Genomic DNA, 22012 nt, shown 5'->3' with positions numbered 1-22012 from the left:
CCACTCAATGCTGCAGCTGGTCTCAAAGAAGAGCTATTATTGTTTCTGAAAATTGACCCAGTTGACTCATATTGATAATTTTCTACCAACGCTGAGCAGGCCATGAAATTCCTTTCAAATGAACCTACAATTCAATGTGACCGATGTTTTTTTTTCAGACAGTAAACAAAAGAAGGTCGACACAGTGTTGCAATTAGCATACAGACAATTTCCCTTACTGAGCATGAATGTTGTCTTTGAACTAAATTACAAACAGCATACAATAAAAAAAGCTTCTTCCTAAAGTAACCCCAGGCACATAACACCATTTTGACCCCCAACAGTAGCCCAGCCCTGTTGTATTTCAATACTGCCTTCCTTATCATTTAAGCATGCCCTGAGGCCATGCAGAGAATGAGAAAGGAATGTGCATGCACCTTTCAATCTGTGTCCAGTAAGCCTGCCATTTCCCACATTCACCCTTTTATCTGGACTTGATCCCAGCTTTCACTCCCCAAAATGACCAGAGCGCTCCATCGGCCTCCTTTAATGAAGTCCAGCCACCCTCTCTGGCATGTCCGTATACAATAGGATCTTTCACTAGATCTGGTCCTGCTTCTACCAGTGAAATGTGACGATGATGAGGATACCACACATGTAATCACAGACCTCTTCATTGGTCTCGGATGATGGGTGCAGGGGAGATTCCATCATGAAATGAGAGAATGTTTGCCTGACAAAGTCCACCATAAAGTCCACCAAATAAAGTTGGTGCACTTACATTAAATGAATTAATTTTACATATTTTTGTTGATAACACTAATTATGACAAAATGCACAGGATATAACTCAGTTTATCCGAAATAGCTAAGTTACACAACACTGGTAGATTTTCTAAAATCTTAGTTGTTTGAATTCAATCCTTGTTCACTTTGCACAGTGACGTCTCCCCAGTCAACTTTGTATTCTGCTGTTGGAAACCCGTCTGCACGGTTCAGTCAATTTAAAGTACTTAATGATTTCATTGTAGGTTTAATCTTTTAAAACCATGTCAAGAGAAAACACGATGTAATAGCTGAACAGTTGGCTCAGTTTGAAATATCTAGGTTGTCTGCAGCAGTTTTTTTTTCTTTTTTTTGTCCAAGCAAAAACTATCATGAGATATGATTAAATGATGTGCTAAAGCATGTTTTTACTGGAACTAAGAGGCTAAGCCCAACTAATGCAAAACAGTCCCACAACATGATTCCCTCTACACCAAATTTTACAAATGAAAACAATGCATTCAGGAGAGTGACTTTTTCCTTGCAACTGCCAAATTAAGATTCATCCATTGAATGTGCTTAAGATTAGGGTATGTTATCACAAACCACCTCATTGGTCATAAATGGGCCAGGAGGCTTTCTTTAAGATGTTGCTTGGCTGACAAAGTAGGATGGCTTGTGGAATGTGGTAAAAAATAAAAATAACTGATGACTTTCTATACAGCCAAAGTGTTATCAAAGCAAGCATTTAAGACTTGTATGGTTAAACTTGTAAAAAAATAAATAAATAAAAAATTGATAACATCAAAAATTTCAACTGAGTGAAAACAAGTTAAATGGTGATAAAATGGGATGAAAATAGTTTGAAATAAACTAGACAGAAGGTGCAAGAGCAGGTACTCATTAATCAATCCATTCGTGTTTGCTTCAAAATTGCAAATTTCTTTGTGGTGAACTTGCATTGTTATGTACTGACTTGTTTTGATTAAACACCGGCAACACTGAGTCTGTTTTTCTTCCCTGCTTTTTACCTAATGACGATCTTGGATCAGGAGGGCTCTGCTGAAACATGAAGTGGGACAGGTGGGGCTGTGGGTGCAGCCTACTCACCTTAGAGTATAAGTGTGGGAACCTCTGAGCCGCCAGTAGTGCATGAATAACAAGGATCCTGAGGGAGTGTGTCGTAATCTCCTCTAACGCTCTTGTCTCTTGTCTTTCTCTCACTCAATGGAACACATAAATTTAGCCAGAAGACTAGGTACACTCATGCATTTATCTCAATCAACACGTTTTGCAAACAGCAATCATCAAATGAAAGCCCGCTCCGAACTTACAGACACACACACACACACACACACACGCACACACGCACACACACACAAACACAGATAGGCACGTAAAGACATATTTGTATTGTAAATGTAGTCTCAGCCAGTTAAATATTACTTTGCAGTGATTTCATTGTTAAAAAGCAGAGCTTTGCTGAGGAAGCTTGCAAAACAAATCACTCTGAATTAACTGTGACGTAAAATTATGGCTGAAAAGTCACTCAAGAACAAACTTGCTGATATTATGCTGGGGGAAATGGATCATCCTATGTGCACTTTATAATATTACAAAGTTCCAATAATATTGCAGATTTTTTGCTTTTCTTTTCACTTGAGCAGGACTCAGCTCGACTTTCCTTGATGAACATAAAAAAAAACAGTACAATAAATATGTACTGTACTCTTGTTTTCTCATTATCTATTTATTCTGTTAAATTGTCCTGACTAATGATTCAGTATTTTTTTTCCTGGAAGCTAATTTGCTCAAAAGAGAAGAGACTGAAAATCTGACATCAAAACAACAGAAGAACAGCTGCCTGCTGACGGAGACACTTGTTAAAATTGTTAATTGAGGGTGTGGTTGAGTAATGTGTAACAAAATTTTAACCACAACTTTTCCATCAACTCTCTGTTCTGTGGATAGTAAAAGAAAAAAGTAGCTATGATATGTAGGAATGTTTGTACAGAAATGTAAAAGGAAAGAAAAAAAATCGGTTCTATAAAATACAAATTTTATAGAGAGGAGTTGGGGGGGGGCAGAGGGGTGCAGTAGGCTGGCAGCTGTTGCTGCTGTGCGGGGGCCCTCAGGTCTTGGCCTATCCCTAATGGCCAGACCAGCTGTCGGAGTTCTGTCTGTAGGGGCGGAGGGCTTCAGGAGGCGGGGAGGGCATGAGAACTTCTACCCCCCTGTCCTGGGGGGCGGGTCCCTGCCTTGTCTGCCCTCCACTGAAAAGGGGTGATTGATGGCGCAGGGTTGACACCATGCTTCACCAACAATTGACTCAGGAGGGAAAGAGGATGAACAGAGTGCAGGGGACCCCTCCATGTCTTTCTCTTCTGGTTTTCAGAGGCAAATGTGGGATCAGACCCAGTTATAATTCACTCATTTTTCTCAACATGTCTTTTATTTGACATTTTTAATGCAGCATATGCCACCCGGAGGACTTTTAAAGGCTGTTACTGTCATAAACGTGCAAACAAATTCAAGTTATTTTCAGTTAGACAGATCACACGGATCAGATTCAAACATGATTTTCTGACATGTGACCTGCATTTTTTTTAAGATAAGGCCACTTGTTGCAAATAGGATTCTGGTTCCCTATTTTTGAAAAAAAAAATAAAATAAAATAAAAAAATCAATTAATCTTTACAACAGAGGCCAGGATGCATGGTTGAGCTAGGATGGACAGTGCGGTGGCCTGAAGTGTGTGCGTCAGGTCATCAGTAGATATCAAACTAAAGACTTGGCGCTGGGGCCTGCTAACACAGACCTGACCTTTTGCTCTGAACCCCGGGATTCTCCCTGGATCCCTTTCAGCAAGTCGCCAACACCTCTGTTCTTATTTAAGATTTACAGCTTCATATAGGGTGAGAGGACCTGGAACATTGTATAGAGGGTGGAAGTGGGGACGGGGGTGCTGCCCAGCAGCTGTTTATAGTGGTCTTAAGCAGCTATTTCACACGGAAGCAGAGTCATAATGCTCTCAATTCCCCCAGCTGCTGAGCCTACAGCTCTTTCCGATTTGCATTCCTTTACAGTGATATTGATTGCAGCCTCTCACATGTTTGGATACACATGCATGCAACCTGTCTCTGAATCCACTGTCCACCAAAAAAATAGTTCTGGTTTTTGGGGGTATAGGGCTGTGTGTAGTTTAGAGAGGTCAAGATAAACTCTCAAAATGTTGGAGTGTTTTTGGCGGACATCAATTTAGCATGAAACGAGTAGTAAAAAAAAAACAAAAACAAAAGAGTACTGTGAAAAATATTTTCTTTCTACTGTCTGTCCCAGTTTTTAGAAGAACTAAGACCTATGCACACATTCACAATTTAATAGCCGTTTAGAGACCTTGTGTGAAAGTCAAACACTTCTTCCCACAATCCAAAGAAAGATCCATCATTCCTGTATGTTTACTCTTGGGCCAAAAAAAAAAAAAAAATCCAGTCTCTAAGTTACCCTGTATGTCAGAGTGGGTGGAAGGAAAAAACGAAACCAAAGACTCATAGTAACTGAAGATACACAATGTATGAATACAAACAAAGCTGCAGAAATGTTTTTTCAGAGTGCCTCATGACAAATTATTCAGTTGTGGAATAACAGGTTAAGTATGAGTAAGAAAAATGTCATGTTCAATGCAACAAAGCCACCCAGGTCCAGAAATTGTTTAAAATAAACAACATTAAGAAAGAAAAGCAATGGTTTAGATGACAAACTGTACGAATACACGACTGCCAACTGGTACAATAACCTCCTTCTTTGTTCTGTGTTTCTGTGTGGAAAAACTTACAGCAGTGGGACGCTGGCTGCACAAACAACTCTCAAAAAATCTTGGGAAAAGCAGAGGTGTTTTTTTCCACTGTGAAAATGGTCACTTGTCTTTAACAGAGCAGAACCAAAGAGTTCTAATCTTATCGCTCCGGGATGCAGTTGGGTGTGAGCTTCAATGGGGGATGCTGGGCTGTTCGCAAACATGCAGACAACATCAAGAGTCTGTCCTCATTCCTTCACAAATCTGAGGGTGTCAGAGCTGGAAACATAAGCAGTGCAATTAATAACAGTGACAGCAAGTTTATTTTATCTTTATTGTAATTTGTTTTGTTTGCTTTATTTATATTTGCTTTGAATTTGTAAATGAAGTAGTAGATGGAAACTTCTATATTAATTATAGATAAATTTTCCCTCCGATTTGTTAATTTACACAGTTTGAAACAATATTTAGATTTTTTTTTAATTAAAATTGTAAAATTAATAAAAGGAAAAACAAAATGTAACAATTTCACTGTATTATAAAAGTAATTTCTTGAATTTTTGCTGCTCTTTGTCTTGAAGTTGTTTTAAAACCTGAAATTTTTTTAGTTTACATTCATTTCTCAGATTGCTTCAAAATTCTGTTTCTGAACAGAATTTCTAATTGCTTCAATATCAGTGAAGCAATTAGGATGCCTTCTTCAGATTTCCTTTTTGTAGACTAAAAGTGTCCTGGCACATGTAGGAAACCAGCTCCTCAATATGGTGTGCCTGCAATGCCAAGACATGACATTTAAAAATAAATAAATAAATACATAAATACATAAATAAATAAATAAAAAGATGGTTTTTAAAATTGTCCTGACATACATTTTAAAATAAGTTTTAAGCTATACCCCCCATTTCTCTCTTAAAATATTTATTTTATTTCACGTGATAGTAAATTACTTTTTCCTTTTAATTTTATCAATATATATAAATATATATATATTTAAAATAACCGAATAAATAAATAAAAAAGTAAATGGAAAAATGTTAAAATAAACAGGCATGAAATTTTAAAATTTGAAAATACACTACAAACTTTAAAGCGTACAACTTATCTGGATTCTGGTCTTCAATTGGCCCCAACGTCTGTCTGTAGGGGGTCTTGGCTGGTGATTGGCCGTGACCCGTTTTGCAGAGGGCCTTCTAATCCTCTCCACACGCTCTGTGGGTGCTCCTCAGGTTTTTCCCACATAAATCAGTCTGGCCTGGGTGGTAAAGTCATCACGTCCACTGTGTCCACACACATGGCCAGTTACTGCCCATATCACTTGGAGGACTTTCGCTCTAAAGGCCACCAACCCCAAAGGGAGGGTAATGGCCACTTCTTGATTTGTGTATGAAAAAGCTGTATTTTGCGTGTATTACACCCAGTGATTAATATCTATATGCTACTTCTGTTAATCTGTTTTGACAAACTTGATTTTTTATTGGTGATGGTGCCAATCTTTATTTGTAGTACTTATAACAAAAAGGGAGATACAAGAACTTTTAAATACTTTTTAAGCTAGCATAAAATGTAACTATATGTAATGTTAATTAATATTTGACCATATGACCTCATGAGTTGATCTAAGTACCTAATGTATGTAGACACACTTGGCCGCTGTTGAAAAGGCCATACAGGCTTGAGAGTTGCGATGGCGGCACATACATACAATTTTCCTTTTCACCAATGGGTGGTCTTCCCTTAATGGGCATTGGTCCACTTTTATTCCTAACACCACAAACCTTAGTCATTCATTTACAGTCTTGAGTAGCAGCATTTACATTATCTCCGTGCCTCGCAGTAGGGTATGGTACAGCTGGAACCAGAAATGCAGAGAAGTACTGCAATGAAGAGGTGATACATTAAAGGCTTTTTGCTAATAAATGTCTGAGTTAAATTTAGAATAGCTGTTTCCTCTTTGTGTTTATCATCCAAGGACAGTACAAGCATTGATCAAAGGGAAGTGCAGCTCTGTTTTCAACAGAGAAGAGGGTTATAAATTCTTGCCTGCCTCTTCTTTGTTTTTGCGACCGGAGATTTCCCTGGAGTCCTGTGTGAGAACTTTGTCACCAAGACTCTCACTCTCACAGGTTCCCTCCAGAACAAACAAATCACAAACTTATTTGTTCAATTTATGTGTGTTTGTTCAAGGGTGTGACACATACTAAATAAAACGACAAAATCCTTACATAATCAGAGTTTTTATGTGTATATAAACTGCAGGGCTAGTAGGAAAACTAAATAATTGGTGCAAAGAAAATACTGGGTGTCCTGAAGTATCGACACGATCATATGTTAGGTTCTCTTTCATTCTTTAAACAATGACAGTGATCATATTTCTGGAAGGGAAGTTTCGGATATAGAATTGCGCTAAAGAGAAATTGGAGAATGCCAATGCAAAGTGGAGTTTCCACTTTGGCTCCTTGGTTTTTTTGGTTTTTTTATTTTATTTTATTTATTTTTTTTGGTTGTTTTTTTGTTGTTGTTTTTGATCACCTAGTAGGTCTTTATTTTGTGAATGCTCAAGCAATCCTTGAGATGTGTACCAATTTTTTTTTTCTTTTTTTTTTTGTAGACACATGACACATTTGCAGTATTTGTGTACAAATAGCAAGATTTTTAAAAATGCAACTGACTGGCAAGTGTAATGAACTCACTCTCCATGGGATGTCCTCCAACTGGAAGCCAGACAAAATACTGAAGACATTTGCCAGAGTTTTGCCCATGTAGTAACTAACTCTCAGGGTGAAAGACATTTTCACAACCAGATTAAAAAAAACACACACACACACACATCTTCTTACACTTACTTGCAACAGTAACAGAAAATTACACTCTTCTCTATAAAACTTGTTTGTACTTGCTGCTACTCAGCTGAAAACCCTTAATCTGAGTAAGAACTGCATCATCTTGACTTGTCATAATGATCTTCTCTATTGCAGTATTATTCAAATAACAGTAGAGGACAAAAGGACAAAATAATTTGCATGGAAAGTTAAATGCAGCTACCAAAAACATTTTCTGTTAAATCTTTTTCACATTGTGAGTGCCAGAGGAAGCAGGTGTCTCCAAGGCCTAACAAGCCCATGTAGGTGACGTCACATGTACTAACGAAGCTGTCTCCAAATCGGCCTGCTGCATTCATAGCCCAACTTCTCCCTGTAATTTATGCAAGGCCAGGTCCAGGAATAGAGTAACAGAAAGGGGGAGACGGTGGCGTAGACGCAGTGCACTTGAATATTAGCGTGCAACCCTCCCCTGCAGAGCAAAACTGTGTCATAATGCAGCACTGCTTTTATGATTCAAATCAAGCCTATTGTCTCTGAAAGCAAAAGGCTCTGCGCCGTGCAGCAGAACAACTGAGGCACTATGTGCCGCCTGCAGAAAATGAGTTCATTGGAGGCTGCTGGCTGAATTGAGTTTGAGATGAACTAAGAAATTAGGACTCAGATTCAGTACACTAGGCATGGGGACAACAGAGCTGCCTGTAGACTGCTTGTCTGCTACCATGTAAACACAATTCAGTCCCTTATCAGCAATTAATCAGCTCTAAACACACAAACAAACAAGCTTACAGAGTGTTGGACACAGTCCAGTCTGCCCCAACGTTATAGAAACAACAGTGTGGGAGTGTTTTTTCCACATTTAGTGCAGTGTTAGAAAGAAATGTAATGTTTTTATGTTATAGTTTAGCATTTTTTAAATACCTGTGGAAAGTCTCTCAAAAAGTGTAGGACTTAAATCTTTCAGTGATTCACGATTGTGTTTTTGTGATGAATACAACCATATGTCTTACTTTTCATCCGCTTTGGAGGTTTGTAATTAGTCATTTTTTAATTCTTGCGTTTAGCTGATTCTCTCTATTTATTTATTTTTTTATTTTTTACTTCATAAGTTAGCTATTGTCATACTTGGATGCATGAATGTTTGTGCGCCTGTGTTGATATGAAAGAGGGCGGGGAGGTGCGGGAAGGAGAGAGTGAGATTGAGAGAGAGAGAGAGAGAGAGGTGAAGAAGGAGGAGGTGACGGGAGATGAGGAGGAGGCGGAGTGATACCAGACGCTGGAAATCATTGGGAAAGGAAAACTTTTCAAAAGTTTCTGGAGGTGAGAGGAGAATCACAGCACCCGTGGCCGTGCTGCGGAGGATATTACGGGATTGGGACTTATCGCTTCGCTTCCCGGCTGACTTAACGAAATATTTTTGGAGACTTACTTTTGTCCTGTAAATTAAACAGAGGATGTATTTCTAATAAAAGCGCTCTTCAAAACGTTGGAAACTTTTCCACAGAAATGGAAGGGAATATGCAATGGATTATTTTCTCGTTTTTATTGTGCATTCATATTGGTGAAGGTGAGTAAAAAAAATCTTTCACAGCAGCCCACAATGTGTAAGTGTGTTTAAATCCACAGGTAGCCTGGGCATGTCAGGACAGCGAACCCATTGTCCGGTGCCCCCATTATAGGGTAATTGCCCTATTCTTGACCAAGCTCATTTACGAGAAGATTGTATTAGGGTTTTTTTTTTATGATTTAGTTTGTTCATTATCTTAGTAGTATGTTGTTTTAAAACTTGCCTAACTTTTCTTGTACTTCTTGGAATAAACAGAAGCGCAACAGATAATTGCATGCTAGTTAACAGAATTAAATTGCACAATCTTTTTAATGAGCTATAATTTTACTTCCTGGGAATTAAAGTAGATTCATGTCTTAAAGAAAAACTATTTTCATTTTGTAGTAAATTAAGACTTTAGGTCATTTATTATCCATGCTGCGCTTCTAAACCCTAATTGTAGAGGAGGTGAGTTTAAGAGGCATCGTAAATAGTTTTTGTGGGTCTGGGTGAAGTCTGGTAAATATGAATAATTATATAGTCAAGGAAAGCTCTTTTATGAATTCTAACGATTGTAAGTTTGTACCGCCATCAAGGAAATAGTAAAGTTTATCTGCTTGGGACAAAGTCAACAGCAAACATGCGGGAGTGTCCCAGCCTGCACTCAGAAATCACTGCATGTGAATCTATCAGAGTCCTCTGAATTGTTGGCTCACTTTTCTTTTTCTATAGCTGTGATATAAAAAAAAATAAATAAATAAAAAATCCAAATATTTTTTTGTTTATTTCATTATTCAGATCCTAGTCAGGAAAGGGGACTTCTTAAAATCTGAGCTGGATGGCATGAAGATTTATTAGCTGTGTGGTTTGCTAACAAATTTCCTGAAATTCTACAGGGTTCCGCTGTGTGGATAAAAACAGGCCCTGTCAAAATGGAGCGACATGCATAGATTCCCCTGCTAGATGCATGTAAGTAAAACATAACACAGACACAGACATGCAGATGACACAGATGACAAGCTTTCAAGTGTGTTGGTTGTTTGTAAGAATGGATTTTTTTTTTTGTCAGATGGTTCTTTCAAAAATCCAGAAAGTGTTTGTTTGTTTTTTGTCTTAAAATATTTTCATATAATTGTAAAATCTTGTCATAACCTTTTGTCTGTCTGCAAGCTCCAATTAATTGATTAGGCAATCACTTAATAGCATCACCAAGCCTTAAAAGGTTTCATCCTTTACACCTGTTAAAGGGCTTGCTGAATCTTTTTAAACTTTACTTTATTTCTTCTACGAAGATGTAATTTTTAATGTGTGGACCTATTTAGTTTGTTCGAAAGCTTTTTGAACTTTCTGGTGAATTGTCTCAGTTTCCTGCTCCATGCTCCGTTGAGCTCTTGGATCTTCTGACAATGATAAGGCTTTTTGTTTTTCCAGTTGGTAAGAGCGGGGGTGTGTGGGAGCCCTTTGCAATAGTCAAGTTAAATAGCCTACAGTGTTTTGCCTGGGGGTCATTGGCCCTTCTTTTTTTTTTTTTTTTCATCTTTAGTTTAAGAAACATTGAGTGTTTCAGATGAAGGTGATACAGTGGTAAAATAAAATCCCTGGGTTTCCTGCTGCTTCCCTTCAAAACAACAAATGCATTTTTTCAACTTGTATTTTCACTTTATTAAGTTGGAGAGGTCGAAGTTGCTCTGAAACCACAAATGCACTTGTTGCAGGAATGTATGTTATTGTGGTTTATAGCTCTGTAAAGTCTTTATTCTGTCTGTAGTAGTCATCGCATGCTGGCCAATGTGTAACCTGGCTGCATGTGAACAAGTAACCATTACCCACAATTTATCAATCATTACCTCCAGTCAAAACGCTTTAGTATCATTTTGTAAATGTATAATTTTATCCACACAGATTTCTTGTCTTTTGTTCTAATGTACTTGCGCATATTTCAAAGGACTAAAGTCACAGTAAGAAATTGTTGTGTGCTAAGAAAGAATATCTCCTGATTTGAGTGGCAAAGTATTTCTTATGGAGGAGGACGTCAAATATCAGACAGTAGAAGAGCCCCCTAACTGTGGAGAGCAGTGGAGCACATCACGGACACATGAGAGTGGTCAGACCAGTCGTATGAGTGGTGGTGGCACCCCACCCGTTCCCATGAGACCCTGCAGAAACAGGAGATCCAGAACAGCAGAAAAGATCCTTTCTTCCCCCAGATACCTGGCTGTAACTTGGCACCGCAGCACAGGGTTGAAGGGAAGGAGAGAAGAAAGGCCACAGCAAAAATGAGAAGAACATGAAGTAAAATGAAAACAAAGCAGATTTAGGTTTTTATTTGCTAATAAAAATAACAGCTGAAGCAACCCAGAAAGTACAACTGAGCTTCAAAGCCTCACACATTGTTTGGTTGAGACTATATGTCTTGTTTTGAAGCTATTGTAGTATTTTGTTTCCATTACAGGAAATGGCTTTACTAGTAACAAAAATGCTGTGTGGGTATGGCTGGTGCTATTGTTGCTTTCCCAGTTAGGACGATATCATATTTAGCTGACAGAAAATACTTTAAATAACTTCTTTTGTTTGAAATAAGAAGCCTTCTGACCTGTCTTTTTAGTGATGGTGGCATTTACAAAAGACTGTAGACAAATATTGATGGACACATCTTTTTATTTTCCGACACACTGTACAGTTGCTGGTGGTATTGTGGTGTTGCGGTCCAATACCAAAGGGGAAACAATGCATTAATTCATTCTGCAGCTTTAGACCACAAAATAGTTTGCAAGTTTAAACAGACATAACAGTTTGGAGTGCCTTCCTAAAGCCAAATTTATGAAGAAACAATAGAACCCATGCTAATCCTATATTGTGCATAAAGTTCAAGTAAACTTCTTTGCGCAACGTTCAAACACTAAGATACCAGTTATCCTGATCTGCTTTCACTTTTTTTCCATCACATGCATAGCCTCCTCCGCCGAGCCCCACGTATTCTCATTCTTTTATCCTTCAGTGTCTCAGATTGTTGAACTTGACAGTGAAAGGCTGATGGTGTCATGGATAGTGTGGCCTTCAAGGTGAGCAGTCAGGGAGTCCAACTGAAGAGCCATTGGCCCTCAACTTTGCTGAGAATACTGTGTGAAGAGGGCCACTGCGGTATTGCTGGAGGAGTAATAATTAGGCAGATCGAGAGGGTGTCATTCAGAGAGGATCCAGCTGGAGGGATTGAACTGGGGGGGGGTAGGGACTGGCTTGAGGGAGGCTGAGTGGGATGGAGGAGGTAGTGGGCGGGAGGGGCTGCGTATAGGACAGCTGGTGGATGTTGTGATGGTAATCCAGTGAAGTCAGATCTTGACAAAGAGAAAGCACAGGACCAGGTGCTGCCATTGAGCAGTCAGTCGCCCCCATACTGTGAGAGACAAGCTTGTGGAGGAATGAAGCTGGTAGCCCACAGGCTTCATTGCACATGTTGCCTCTCTCACAGCGCAACAGCTACCAGGTCTTCTTTTCTCTAACTGCATGTTGTCCAAGCTCAGGCTTAAGGCTCTTAGTCCAGCATCAGATCACATACGGCAAACAGCTATTTCTTCCCAAATCTACATAACTGACTAGAAATAAATTTGGACCTGCTCTACTGTTTTAGACACATGGATACAGTAGTCCTCTTTATTTTACAAATTCCTTATCTTTGGCCTCAGGAGCAGAGGCAGCAAATAAATAGTGGGTGTTTAGTCATGACCCCATAGCAACTCCCAGCCTTTTAAAGCATGATAAAAGAGGGCTTTTGATAAGGAATAGACTGGCTAGACAGTTTTGAGAGCTGTTTTTCTTTTAAAGAGGGGAGTATCATGTAAAATCAACTTATTTGAGCTTTAAATCATGTCATGATATCATCATCAACATACCTAGAGTATTGCTTTGATTCGTACGTGCATGTTTGAGAAATCCTTGAATTTGTTGTGGCAGCCATTCGGAGATGCCTAAGGGCTTGCTCATACAATGCGCCGCCTAGTTACCCAAAGGTCCGCCTTGGAGCTGCAGTACCCACTTGAATTTCTGCCTCACAGAACACCTCCCCCACGGTGGAGAAAAAGGGGAGGTGCCATTAGCAAACACCTGGTGAAACTGTGCATCTGCTGAGCTTATCATACAAACTACTTCTCAGTCCAACGCTCCTAAAAACAACTGTAAAAGGCATCATGGAGGAGCATTGCTGTTATGATGGGCTGAAGCAAGAGTGTCAGAAACAGTAAGAGCTTCATAAAGAGATATAGGTCAATTACAAAATACAAAGTAACATTTATTTTAAGTCTTTTTTTGACGTATAAGGCACATTTATGAAAATGGCACAGCGTGCCACCCTTAGTAACACCCATCTAACACATTGCTTACTTTGATTAGTTTTGGAAACAAAAAGATGCTTACATAGCTTGAAAAAAAAGCATAGTATCTTTTAGGAAGAGTGTATCTTTGCACAAATAAACGGAAAAACTGCTTTTTTGTTACATAAAGGCTAAAAATGCATTTTATATAATTCAGTAGAACTATACGTACATGCCAAGGCATGTATTTAGAGAAAGACCATAGCAAAGGGACAGACTATATCGTTGGCTTAGTTCACGGCACCTCAGGGCTAGTGTTTTCTTTGCCATCTTTATGGTGGATTAGAAAGGAATGTTTAGTGAGGAAGATTCCTCCTCTCCCTCTGGTGCTTTCAGGTTATTGTCTCTGTCTCCCCTCCTTTCACCCTGTTTGCCCCTTCAGGAATGCCTTTAACAATACCGTTAGCCTGTTTTTTTTTTTTTTTGTTTTTTTTTTTTTTAAATTAGATGTTTGGAGTAACTTGTTTGATTTGCAATTAGTTACTCTACAATTTTGTAAAGCAACATAACGGTTTCCATCACTCATGGAGCCCCAGCAGGCAGATGGATCCATTGTCATGTCATTACCCAGGAAAACTGATTTATTGCAGACTGAGTAGATTCAAATGGCATCATCCTTCAGGAGATGAGCTCTGTCCCAACCTCTTAACATGACTTTCCTCTGGGTCGTGTTTGGAGACGGGGAGCTCTGGTTCCCAGGCCCTGTCAAAGGAAGTGGTGCCTTCTGACCTCCCTGCTACGCGTATCCTGTCTTATCTCAGAAGCTTAAGCAGCTTACTGAGTGTACCGAGGCCTTTATTTTCCAATTTTGCCTGGGTTTGTTTCATCTCTACCTTTTCTTACGTTTTGACTAGACTCTGCTCATTTTCCCTATTCCTTTGTTATCTGAAAGTAAATCAGAAATACAGAGATGAAACTTATATAATCTCTTTAAAGCAAGGCTTGTCATGAAATTAATGTTTTGAATAACTTTGAATTGTTTAAGGAACGTCGTGTTGGAATCTGTGTAATATTCCCCTATGGTGTCAACATGTGTCTGGCCATCTTGCTTTTGTAGGGATGAGCCTGCCTTTGAAGTCTGATCCACTGGGTTTTTGTTACTTTCTGGAAGACAGTGACTTCTGTAAAGAAAGTTAGACACGTCTGATTAGAAGTAGAGAGCTCTGCCAGCAAAATTTCCCTAGTCTTCCCCTCCCTTTAGGGATGGATCCAACTCTAAATGATTCAGGAAAAGACATTCACTGTTCAAATAAGCAGACATTCTATAAACAACCTAACTTAATAAGGCAGCTTTAACCCAGTCTATATATTTTTTTTAATTTAGAGGGTTTTTTATATGTTTTTGGAACACTGAAAACAACAAAACTTTGCATCTCTATTCTCATTTGTTCCATTTTTACAAAAGGTGTCACATATGACTGACACACACACACTTCTGTAACATCTCCAGTGCTTCTTTGGGTGACAGCTCTCGAGATAGTAAACATTCTCTGGCTGGTTTCCTTAGCTTATCATAAGGAACCTTTGCCAGTGCCCCATAAACAAACTTCATTTCTTTCAAGACCATAAGCAGGTGAGAGGCTATGCTGGTCTCATTCAATCAGTGGGACAGTTTCTGTCAACAGATTCAAGTATGGACTGTTGCTTATCAGATGTTTGAATGTACAGAAAGTTTTTCCTGTGTAGCAAAAGAATATAATTGAGAGGTTTACCTCCACTTATATTTTACAGTTCTAAGTGAAACTAACATAATTTTAAAAAGTTGTCATGCTGCCATGGGGTCCTTCAAGTTTCAAAGTTGAACAAAAATCTGTTTCGGTTTAGGTGGTTGGGTGGGGTTTTGTGGTTGAGTTCAGTTCTGAATGCTTTACAGGACTTCGACTCTAGGATTCATGCAATGTGGTAATGGGCAAAAGCATTGCTATTTGAAAAATGTGATGGTGGACTCTTCCAAATTGACATTGGCTTCACATTTTTAAAGATGGTGAAGTAATGAAATTGTGAACATGTGTCCGGATATTTGTGCAGCAGCTATGTTGAGCACACAGCAAAACATTGTTTCACTTTTCTGTCAGAGATAGATTTATAGTGAACTCCAGTCTGTCTGCCATTTGGCTAGGCCCCTGATTTTCACTCCTGTACATGTTGACTTGACTGCTCTTTCGCTATTTTAGGGAACTAATCAACTTTAGCTTTTGGTTTTTCTCAGATTCAGTTTTTCATTAGAAAATGTTCTTGAAGTCACGCGCGCGCTACACTCTCATCCATTTGACAAGCTGGAAGGCCTCTGGAGACTTCTTCAGTGTGCATGTAAACACAAGTGTTTAAACAAATCTAGTTATCTATTCTGTGAAACACAAACACACATGCTTGTGGATATGATTATGGATGATTACAACACTAACGTTTTCCAGAGAGAGCTACCTACGTTCGGACATGGACAAATCCTCTGAGCAGATCCAACTGTCCTTATGAAACCCTTCCTCTCATCACCCCCTTTTTCTCATTCGGGACCTGTCTTACCATGGGTTACTGTTGCCAGGCTACGACCAAGGCCTTTAAAGACTAGCTGTTTGGGTCACTGCACCCCCCTTGCACTGCTATCGCCCCCCAACACTTTCATACAAAAGGGTTCTGACTACTTTAGCTCTTTTATTTGGGCCACAAAACATTCCCAACCCCCAATCTGGCTCTTTGCTGAAGAAGGGAGAGCCAAGCTGAGAGGAGCCAAGCCGAAGAGACTGCTGGAGGGAGGGGGCAACCATGGGCTCTTGTTGGCAGTGTGGTATCAGTATGGTCTCTTATAAAGAAGAACAACTGGTCACTGCTTGCTTGTGGAAAGAGTGGTGGGAAAGAAGGCTGCATTGTGAAAAAGTGGCTGATGTTACAATATCTTTTTTTTTTTTTTGGCAATTGTAAAGTAATTTATAAAACATTTATCACTTCCTCTCATGTAATGGACAACTTTGAAACATTGCTCCAAGAGAAAATATTGTTTTGTTCCTTCTCTTTTTCTTTGTGTACTCGTTGTCTTGTGAAGCATGACTGTGTGTTTGAACTGTCTAAAAGATTACAGCCTCTTTGTCCACAGGTGAGCCACCTTTTGACCTCTGGGAGAATAGTTACTATTGTGTGGAAGAGGATGAGCTCAGGTTACTCTGCTCAAGTGAACCAGAAAGCAGGAAAATTAGCATTTTGTTACCCACATAGATGTGCTAAAACTCACTCGCATAAATTAAAGCCTTTCAGGGTTTCTATGATTGACACAGAAAATTCAAAACATCACTACAAACACTTTCAATGCCATACTTTAATATGTCTCATTTCTTTTTATCTCTCATCATCTCTTTTAAGCATTCGTGCTCCTCAAGGGCTGAGCCTTGTTGTAAGTTTTCCCTCCTTGTGCCTGAGTGTGTACTGAGTGTTGCATGGTTTTACTATGTTGCAGTGCGATTTTGTCCTCTAGTCTTAAAAACGTCAAAACCGTAGAGCAGCTAATGCATGCATCTGTGCAGAAAGACCACATTTCTTGAGTTTTCCAGCTATGAGTCTTGGCTACTGCTTCAGTCCCATGGGCAAAACAGACCAGTTGTTTTGGCTTAAAGTTTGGCCGAAGATGTAAATACCAGACACCCAGAGGTGCTCTGACAGATGTGGACAGATGGCAGGATTGCAGCTGGCAAGAGCAATCACATGTGTTGACACGGGAAGATTACCCATTCTGGCCATCACCAGGCTGCACTCACAGACCTCCGTCTCATCTGCTGTATTTGCTTCCTCAAAGGTCAAATGTTGGCAAGTCAAAAGTATGACTAAGAAGCCTGTTGCACAATAGCTCTCCTGCACCTGTTGCAAAAATCTGACACAAATAAGTAGAATGAGAAAAGCCTAGATCCTGGACTGTTGTTCTCATGAGCCATGGAATCCACAAGGTTAAAGGGAGCTTGACAAGCTGATTTTTCAGAGTGATATGAACAGAAATACGAGGGAAGTTGCGTGTCTTTCGCCTTCTCTACTCCGATAGCATTCTGATTTGTGTGTTATGGGAGTAGCATGTTGGCATTGAGTCAGGTCTAGACAAAAGAATGTGTGTTTTGGCTGGATTTGTAAAGGAGGACAAATAATTCATCAGGCATTCTTGTGGCCCTACATGCACACGTTCATGCAATCATGTCAGCTACTGCAGACACAAATAAATACCAGTGAACTTGATTCTCACATAATGCCAGACCTATTTTTCCATCTGATGTAATACTTTTGACTTGACATCACTAGGCATTGACATTCAGGGTACATTTGAGGGTGAGTTGTTGAGTTGCCATTTTTGCTCTAAACTCAATTGTGGTTATTTGAGAATGGGCACAACAGCTTGATAACATTAAAGCTGTTTGATTTTATTAACATCCAACGTCCAAAATACAGTCTTTGCTGTATTTTTGCAGCTTTATAAGCAATTTTCCTTTTTGCTACTTTCAAGGTTCTCTTTTGTGCCACATTTGTGTTTCATTTTTTGTAAAACTCCAGATTCCAGACCTCTAAATAAACCCAGCCAAGCCATGACAAATAGCCATGGGGACGAAGGGTGGGGGAGGTGGAGATTGGTTGGCTATCAGGCTCACTTGTTCGTCTGTGTTGGTTGCTAGGGCAACAGCAATTGTGCACTAGGAGTGAGTGCCATGTTTTCAGAACAAGGAACCAGGGATTACAGGAAATATGACATGACATTCCTGTTGGACCAGACTACTCTCTTCACCTCTAAGTCTTTCTAACCATCAATTGCGTCTTATAAAAGGCAATTTCTCCTGCCTAGCAGAACCACATCACACTCTGCTGCCTAAGTGACATTATCATCACAATAAGACAGAGGACCTCTGACATCTGACCTCTCAGCGCGTGAGAGGAGGGAGTTGTGGAAGGAAAAGCCAAGCTGGTGTTCAGAGAGGATTTGCGGGAGGGACAAGATGCTTTAGTATCTGTGCAGACACATTTTCTCAGCACGAGTACTCGAGTGTAGCTTCATGTTAACAACCTAACTAATTATCAGCTCTTTACTGCTTGCCTTTGGCAAATTATTATGGAATGTTTTTCTAAAGCATTTGTTGGTCCCAGATTTTTCATTACTACTTAAATAGTACATTTATTAAGAACATGTTGCATATTTTCATATTTGCAGGCTTATTATATTTTGTGTAGATGTGTGAATGTCCTTATTGGCATTAATCGCTGCTGCTCTCCTGTTTTGACTTCCATGTAAAGCCAAGAAAAGACCAAATCTAAACTAAACCAAGAAATCTGTTAATTTTCTCAGACAGAAAACAGTTTTAGAAAGTTGTAGATTTGGATCCGTTCATCTACTCAGAGGAGATAATAGCACGTCAGTTATTACATATGAACTTTCAAGATAAAATGTTCAACTTACAGTTAGTAATGAATACTTATCGTGTTGCTCTACAATATATTAAATTGTAGTCATCATTGCATCTATCAGAGAGTGCAATATTCTAATCCCTAATTATGTAATATTTGGTTGTATTATATATTTGAAGTGCATTCTAAGTCTAATATCCCTACCTGATGTAGCAGTTGAAATGCTAAAGCACACAGAAAGTGGTGGGACAATATGTGATGTTAAAGGAAGTAAACAAATAATAAAAAAGTGAGTTTATTGTAATCTGTATTGTCATTGTTCATTTCAGAAATATTATTATATTTACATATTTTTTTCTGATTTCATACAGCCCTGGCTTATAAGAAAGGCCAGCGAAAATGGCATTGATCTAAAGAGTTTATTTAAATTTAGAAAATCTACAGCGGGCTGGAACCCAGCTGTCATTGTCCAGCTACTATCATCAAATAGCCTTAAAAGCCAGGGTTTTGCCTTAGCCAGTTCTAACTGTGGGTATACTGTTAACGGCTCAGCAAACTGTATCTGATGTCCCAAATGACTATAAAGTAATGTTTCCAATATCAGGATATGTAATTGTGATAGTTCTGTTAAAAACTGCAATGAGGAGCTTAAGTACAATTAGCCAAAAAAGTGGGTAGGTGGGTGGATGATATTGCAATGAAGATTGCAATTCAATATTTTGTTTGACTCTACCATAGACTCAACAAAATCTGGCATTTCAGATGAAATTTGCCAATGTCATACTGAAATTGGCAGATTTGGTGACAATGTTTACCTAGCGACAGCTCTTCAACTGTGTCTATGCAGGTTTTGTATGAAACACATTGGCTACCCATGTTTTGGCAGTGATCAAAGTCTTGTTCTGTAATAACACACAAGTAACAGAAATAAACACCAGAGAAAATGCTTGCACAAATGTCTTTATTTATATATATTTATTTATTTGAACTTTCTTCAAAAATTGCTGTTTTTTAAATTTTATTGTCCTTTCTTGCACAGTGACAATAAAACAATTCTAATTCTAACCTTTAGAGGTTTTCAATGATTTAAAGATATGTTTGTCTGATTGACCCACCTGTCAGAGATACCTTCCTCACCTACAATAAAACAGAACTCAGACATTTCATTCCCACACCACAGCTGTTTTATTTTTTTCATCAAAAGTAACTTTATAGCTCATGTTTGTTTGTTTTTTTGTTTTTTTTAAGACACGATTTGTCGACATTTGTTAGGTTTCTAGACTGCTGTTTCAGGATCTGTGTGTGTGAGTGTGCGTGTGTGTTTTCCTCCTGTCTGGGAAAATGTACAAACTGTGATCCGGAAAAAATGACACAGTGGAAGAATGTTGGATGACGTGGAGACAATTATGCTCTGCATCTTAAAGTAACCGATTTATCTTGAATCTTGATGAACCAATGGATATCCATTGAAAATGCTGTCTTTAGTTTTTAAAAGTTTAAATTTGGTTTATGTGGTCATTGCTAAAATAATGCATTGCATGATGTGTACTTATGCAGTAAACACCAAATCACAAATCATTCCAGGGCTCAGATTCATTGCTGAATGTGCAAAGCGAATATCCAACCTCTCCGAGGTGTTATAGAGACAGAATTATCCGATGATCAGCACATTGTAAATTGAGATACAATTAATTCCAATGTATTTGCACAGATGTCGTCCCGGATTCATTGGCCCTTTCTGTCAACACCTGGATCCCTGTCATCGATCCCCATGTCTGAATCGAGCAGCTTGCAAGAGTGATGTGGTCAATGATATTCCACAGTACAAATGTGTGTGCCAAAGAGGTTTCAGAGGTAAGGCTTCATTACAATAATTTGGTTTAAGAAATTTCCAATTTTTAACTGAATGAATTTCTATGACCCTCAGGTCAAGACTGCTCCCTCATTGACGCTTGTGCCACAAGTCCATGCGCTAACGGGGCTCGCTGTGTCAATTGGAATAACCATTACAACTGTTCCTGCCCACCTGGCTATCAAGGAAAGAATTGCCGCAGTGACATTGATGAGTGTCGCAAACCTGGTGCTTGTCTCAACGGTGGCCTGTGTCTTAACTTGGTTGGGTCCTTCCGCTGCCAGTGTCCACTAGGGTACAGTGGTCGTACGTGTGAGGTGTCTACCTTGCCCTGTGCCCCATCTCAGTGTCTCAATGGGGGCACCTGTCGCCAGACAAGTGACCATTCCTACGAATGTGCTTGCCTACCAGGTACAACAGCTGCTTTTCTATAGAACCAACACACTCAGTCTATATCTGTTTCTCTTTGTTTTCCTGGTTCTTTGCAGGGTGCTAGAATTAAATCAATTTCTCTAGCTCTGTAATATAATGTAGCTAGCAGAGTTGTTTCGTGGGATTCTATCCCGTGTCTCAGATTTTCTTCCTGCCCATTAATAATGGCTTCTGGTGGTAGATGGGCAGTGGGAAAGTTGAAGAGGCTGCATGTCTGCTCTCTTCTCCAGTCGACTATTTTCACCACAGAAGGAATTTACTTTATGAGCTTTCTGGTTTCCCACTGGGGACCTGACAGGAAATGTCTCTTGCCAGGGAGGAAGTCATTGAAACTGTGAGAGATTATAAAACAAGCAAACATGGAGGGTAGGTCAGACCTCTGAAGCAGTCAGGAATCACTCCTGTAGCTGACATTGTGTGGGAAAAGTCAAATATAGATGTAAACATTCACTCACCTTCTGAACTTTTACTACCCACATTTCCCCACATCCTCTACTGTGTGGGAAATGTAACTTGTGCTTAGGAGTAGAATTGCTTAGTATTGTTATTAGATTACACCTCACATTTGATCAGCTAGAGTGTGTGGCTGTGTCTTTTAAAACTGATTTGGTTTTCTGTTAATTGTTTTCAGGATTTCAGGGACACAACTGTGAGAACAATGTGGACGACTGCCCAGGTCACAAGTGCATGAATGGAGGACTATGTGTGGATGGAGTCAATACGTACAACTGCCAGTGTCCACCAGAATGGACGGGTACATTTTATGACACATACTTTAAATGTATTGTTTAAAACACAATGATTGTATTTGAACGAGTGTGTTGATTTTCCACTTTAGGACAATACTGTGCTGAAGATGTCAATGAGTGCCTCATGCAACCCAATGCATGCCATAATGGAGGCACTTGCTTCAACACCATCGGTGGTCATACATGTGTCTGTGTCAATGGTTGGACTGGAGATGACTGTAGTGAGAACATCGATGACTGTGCAGTAGCTATTTGCTTCAATGGTGCCACGTGCCATGACCGTGTAGCATCCTTCTTCTGCGAGTGTCCAGTTGGGAAGACAGGTATGTTGTTTGGCTTAT

At 39.3% G+C, this 22012-nt stretch overlaps 1 protein-coding gene across 1 annotated transcript in view; it reads left to right on the top strand.

Moving 5' to 3' along the window:
- Nucleotides 1–8658: 8658 nt before the first annotated feature.
- The window catches only part of notch3 (notch receptor 3), a 28450-nt gene continuing 15096 nt past the window's right edge, over nt 8659–22012 (top strand). Inside the window, exons 1-6 of the mRNA XM_007560364.2 lie at nt 8659–8925; nt 9801–9873; nt 20350–20492; nt 20566–20901; nt 21554–21676; nt 21761–21994. Coding sequence (XP_007560426.1) covers nt 8865–8925; nt 9801–9873; nt 20350–20492; nt 20566–20901; nt 21554–21676; nt 21761–21994 — 970 coding nt within the window. The 5' untranslated portion in view covers nt 8659–8864. The remainder of the gene's footprint in view (nt 8926–9800; nt 9874–20349; nt 20493–20565; nt 20902–21553; nt 21677–21760; nt 21995–22012) is intronic.

This window comes from Poecilia formosa, unplaced genomic scaffold (genome assembly GCF_000485575.1).
Source record: "Poecilia formosa unplaced genomic scaffold, Poecilia_formosa-5.1.2 Scaffold115, whole genome shotgun sequence".
NCBI lineage: Eukaryota > Metazoa > Chordata > Actinopteri > Cyprinodontiformes > Poeciliidae > Poecilia > Poecilia formosa.
The sequence above is the reverse complement of the archived record's forward strand: the minus strand, read 5'-3'. Positions and strand labels throughout refer to the sequence as shown.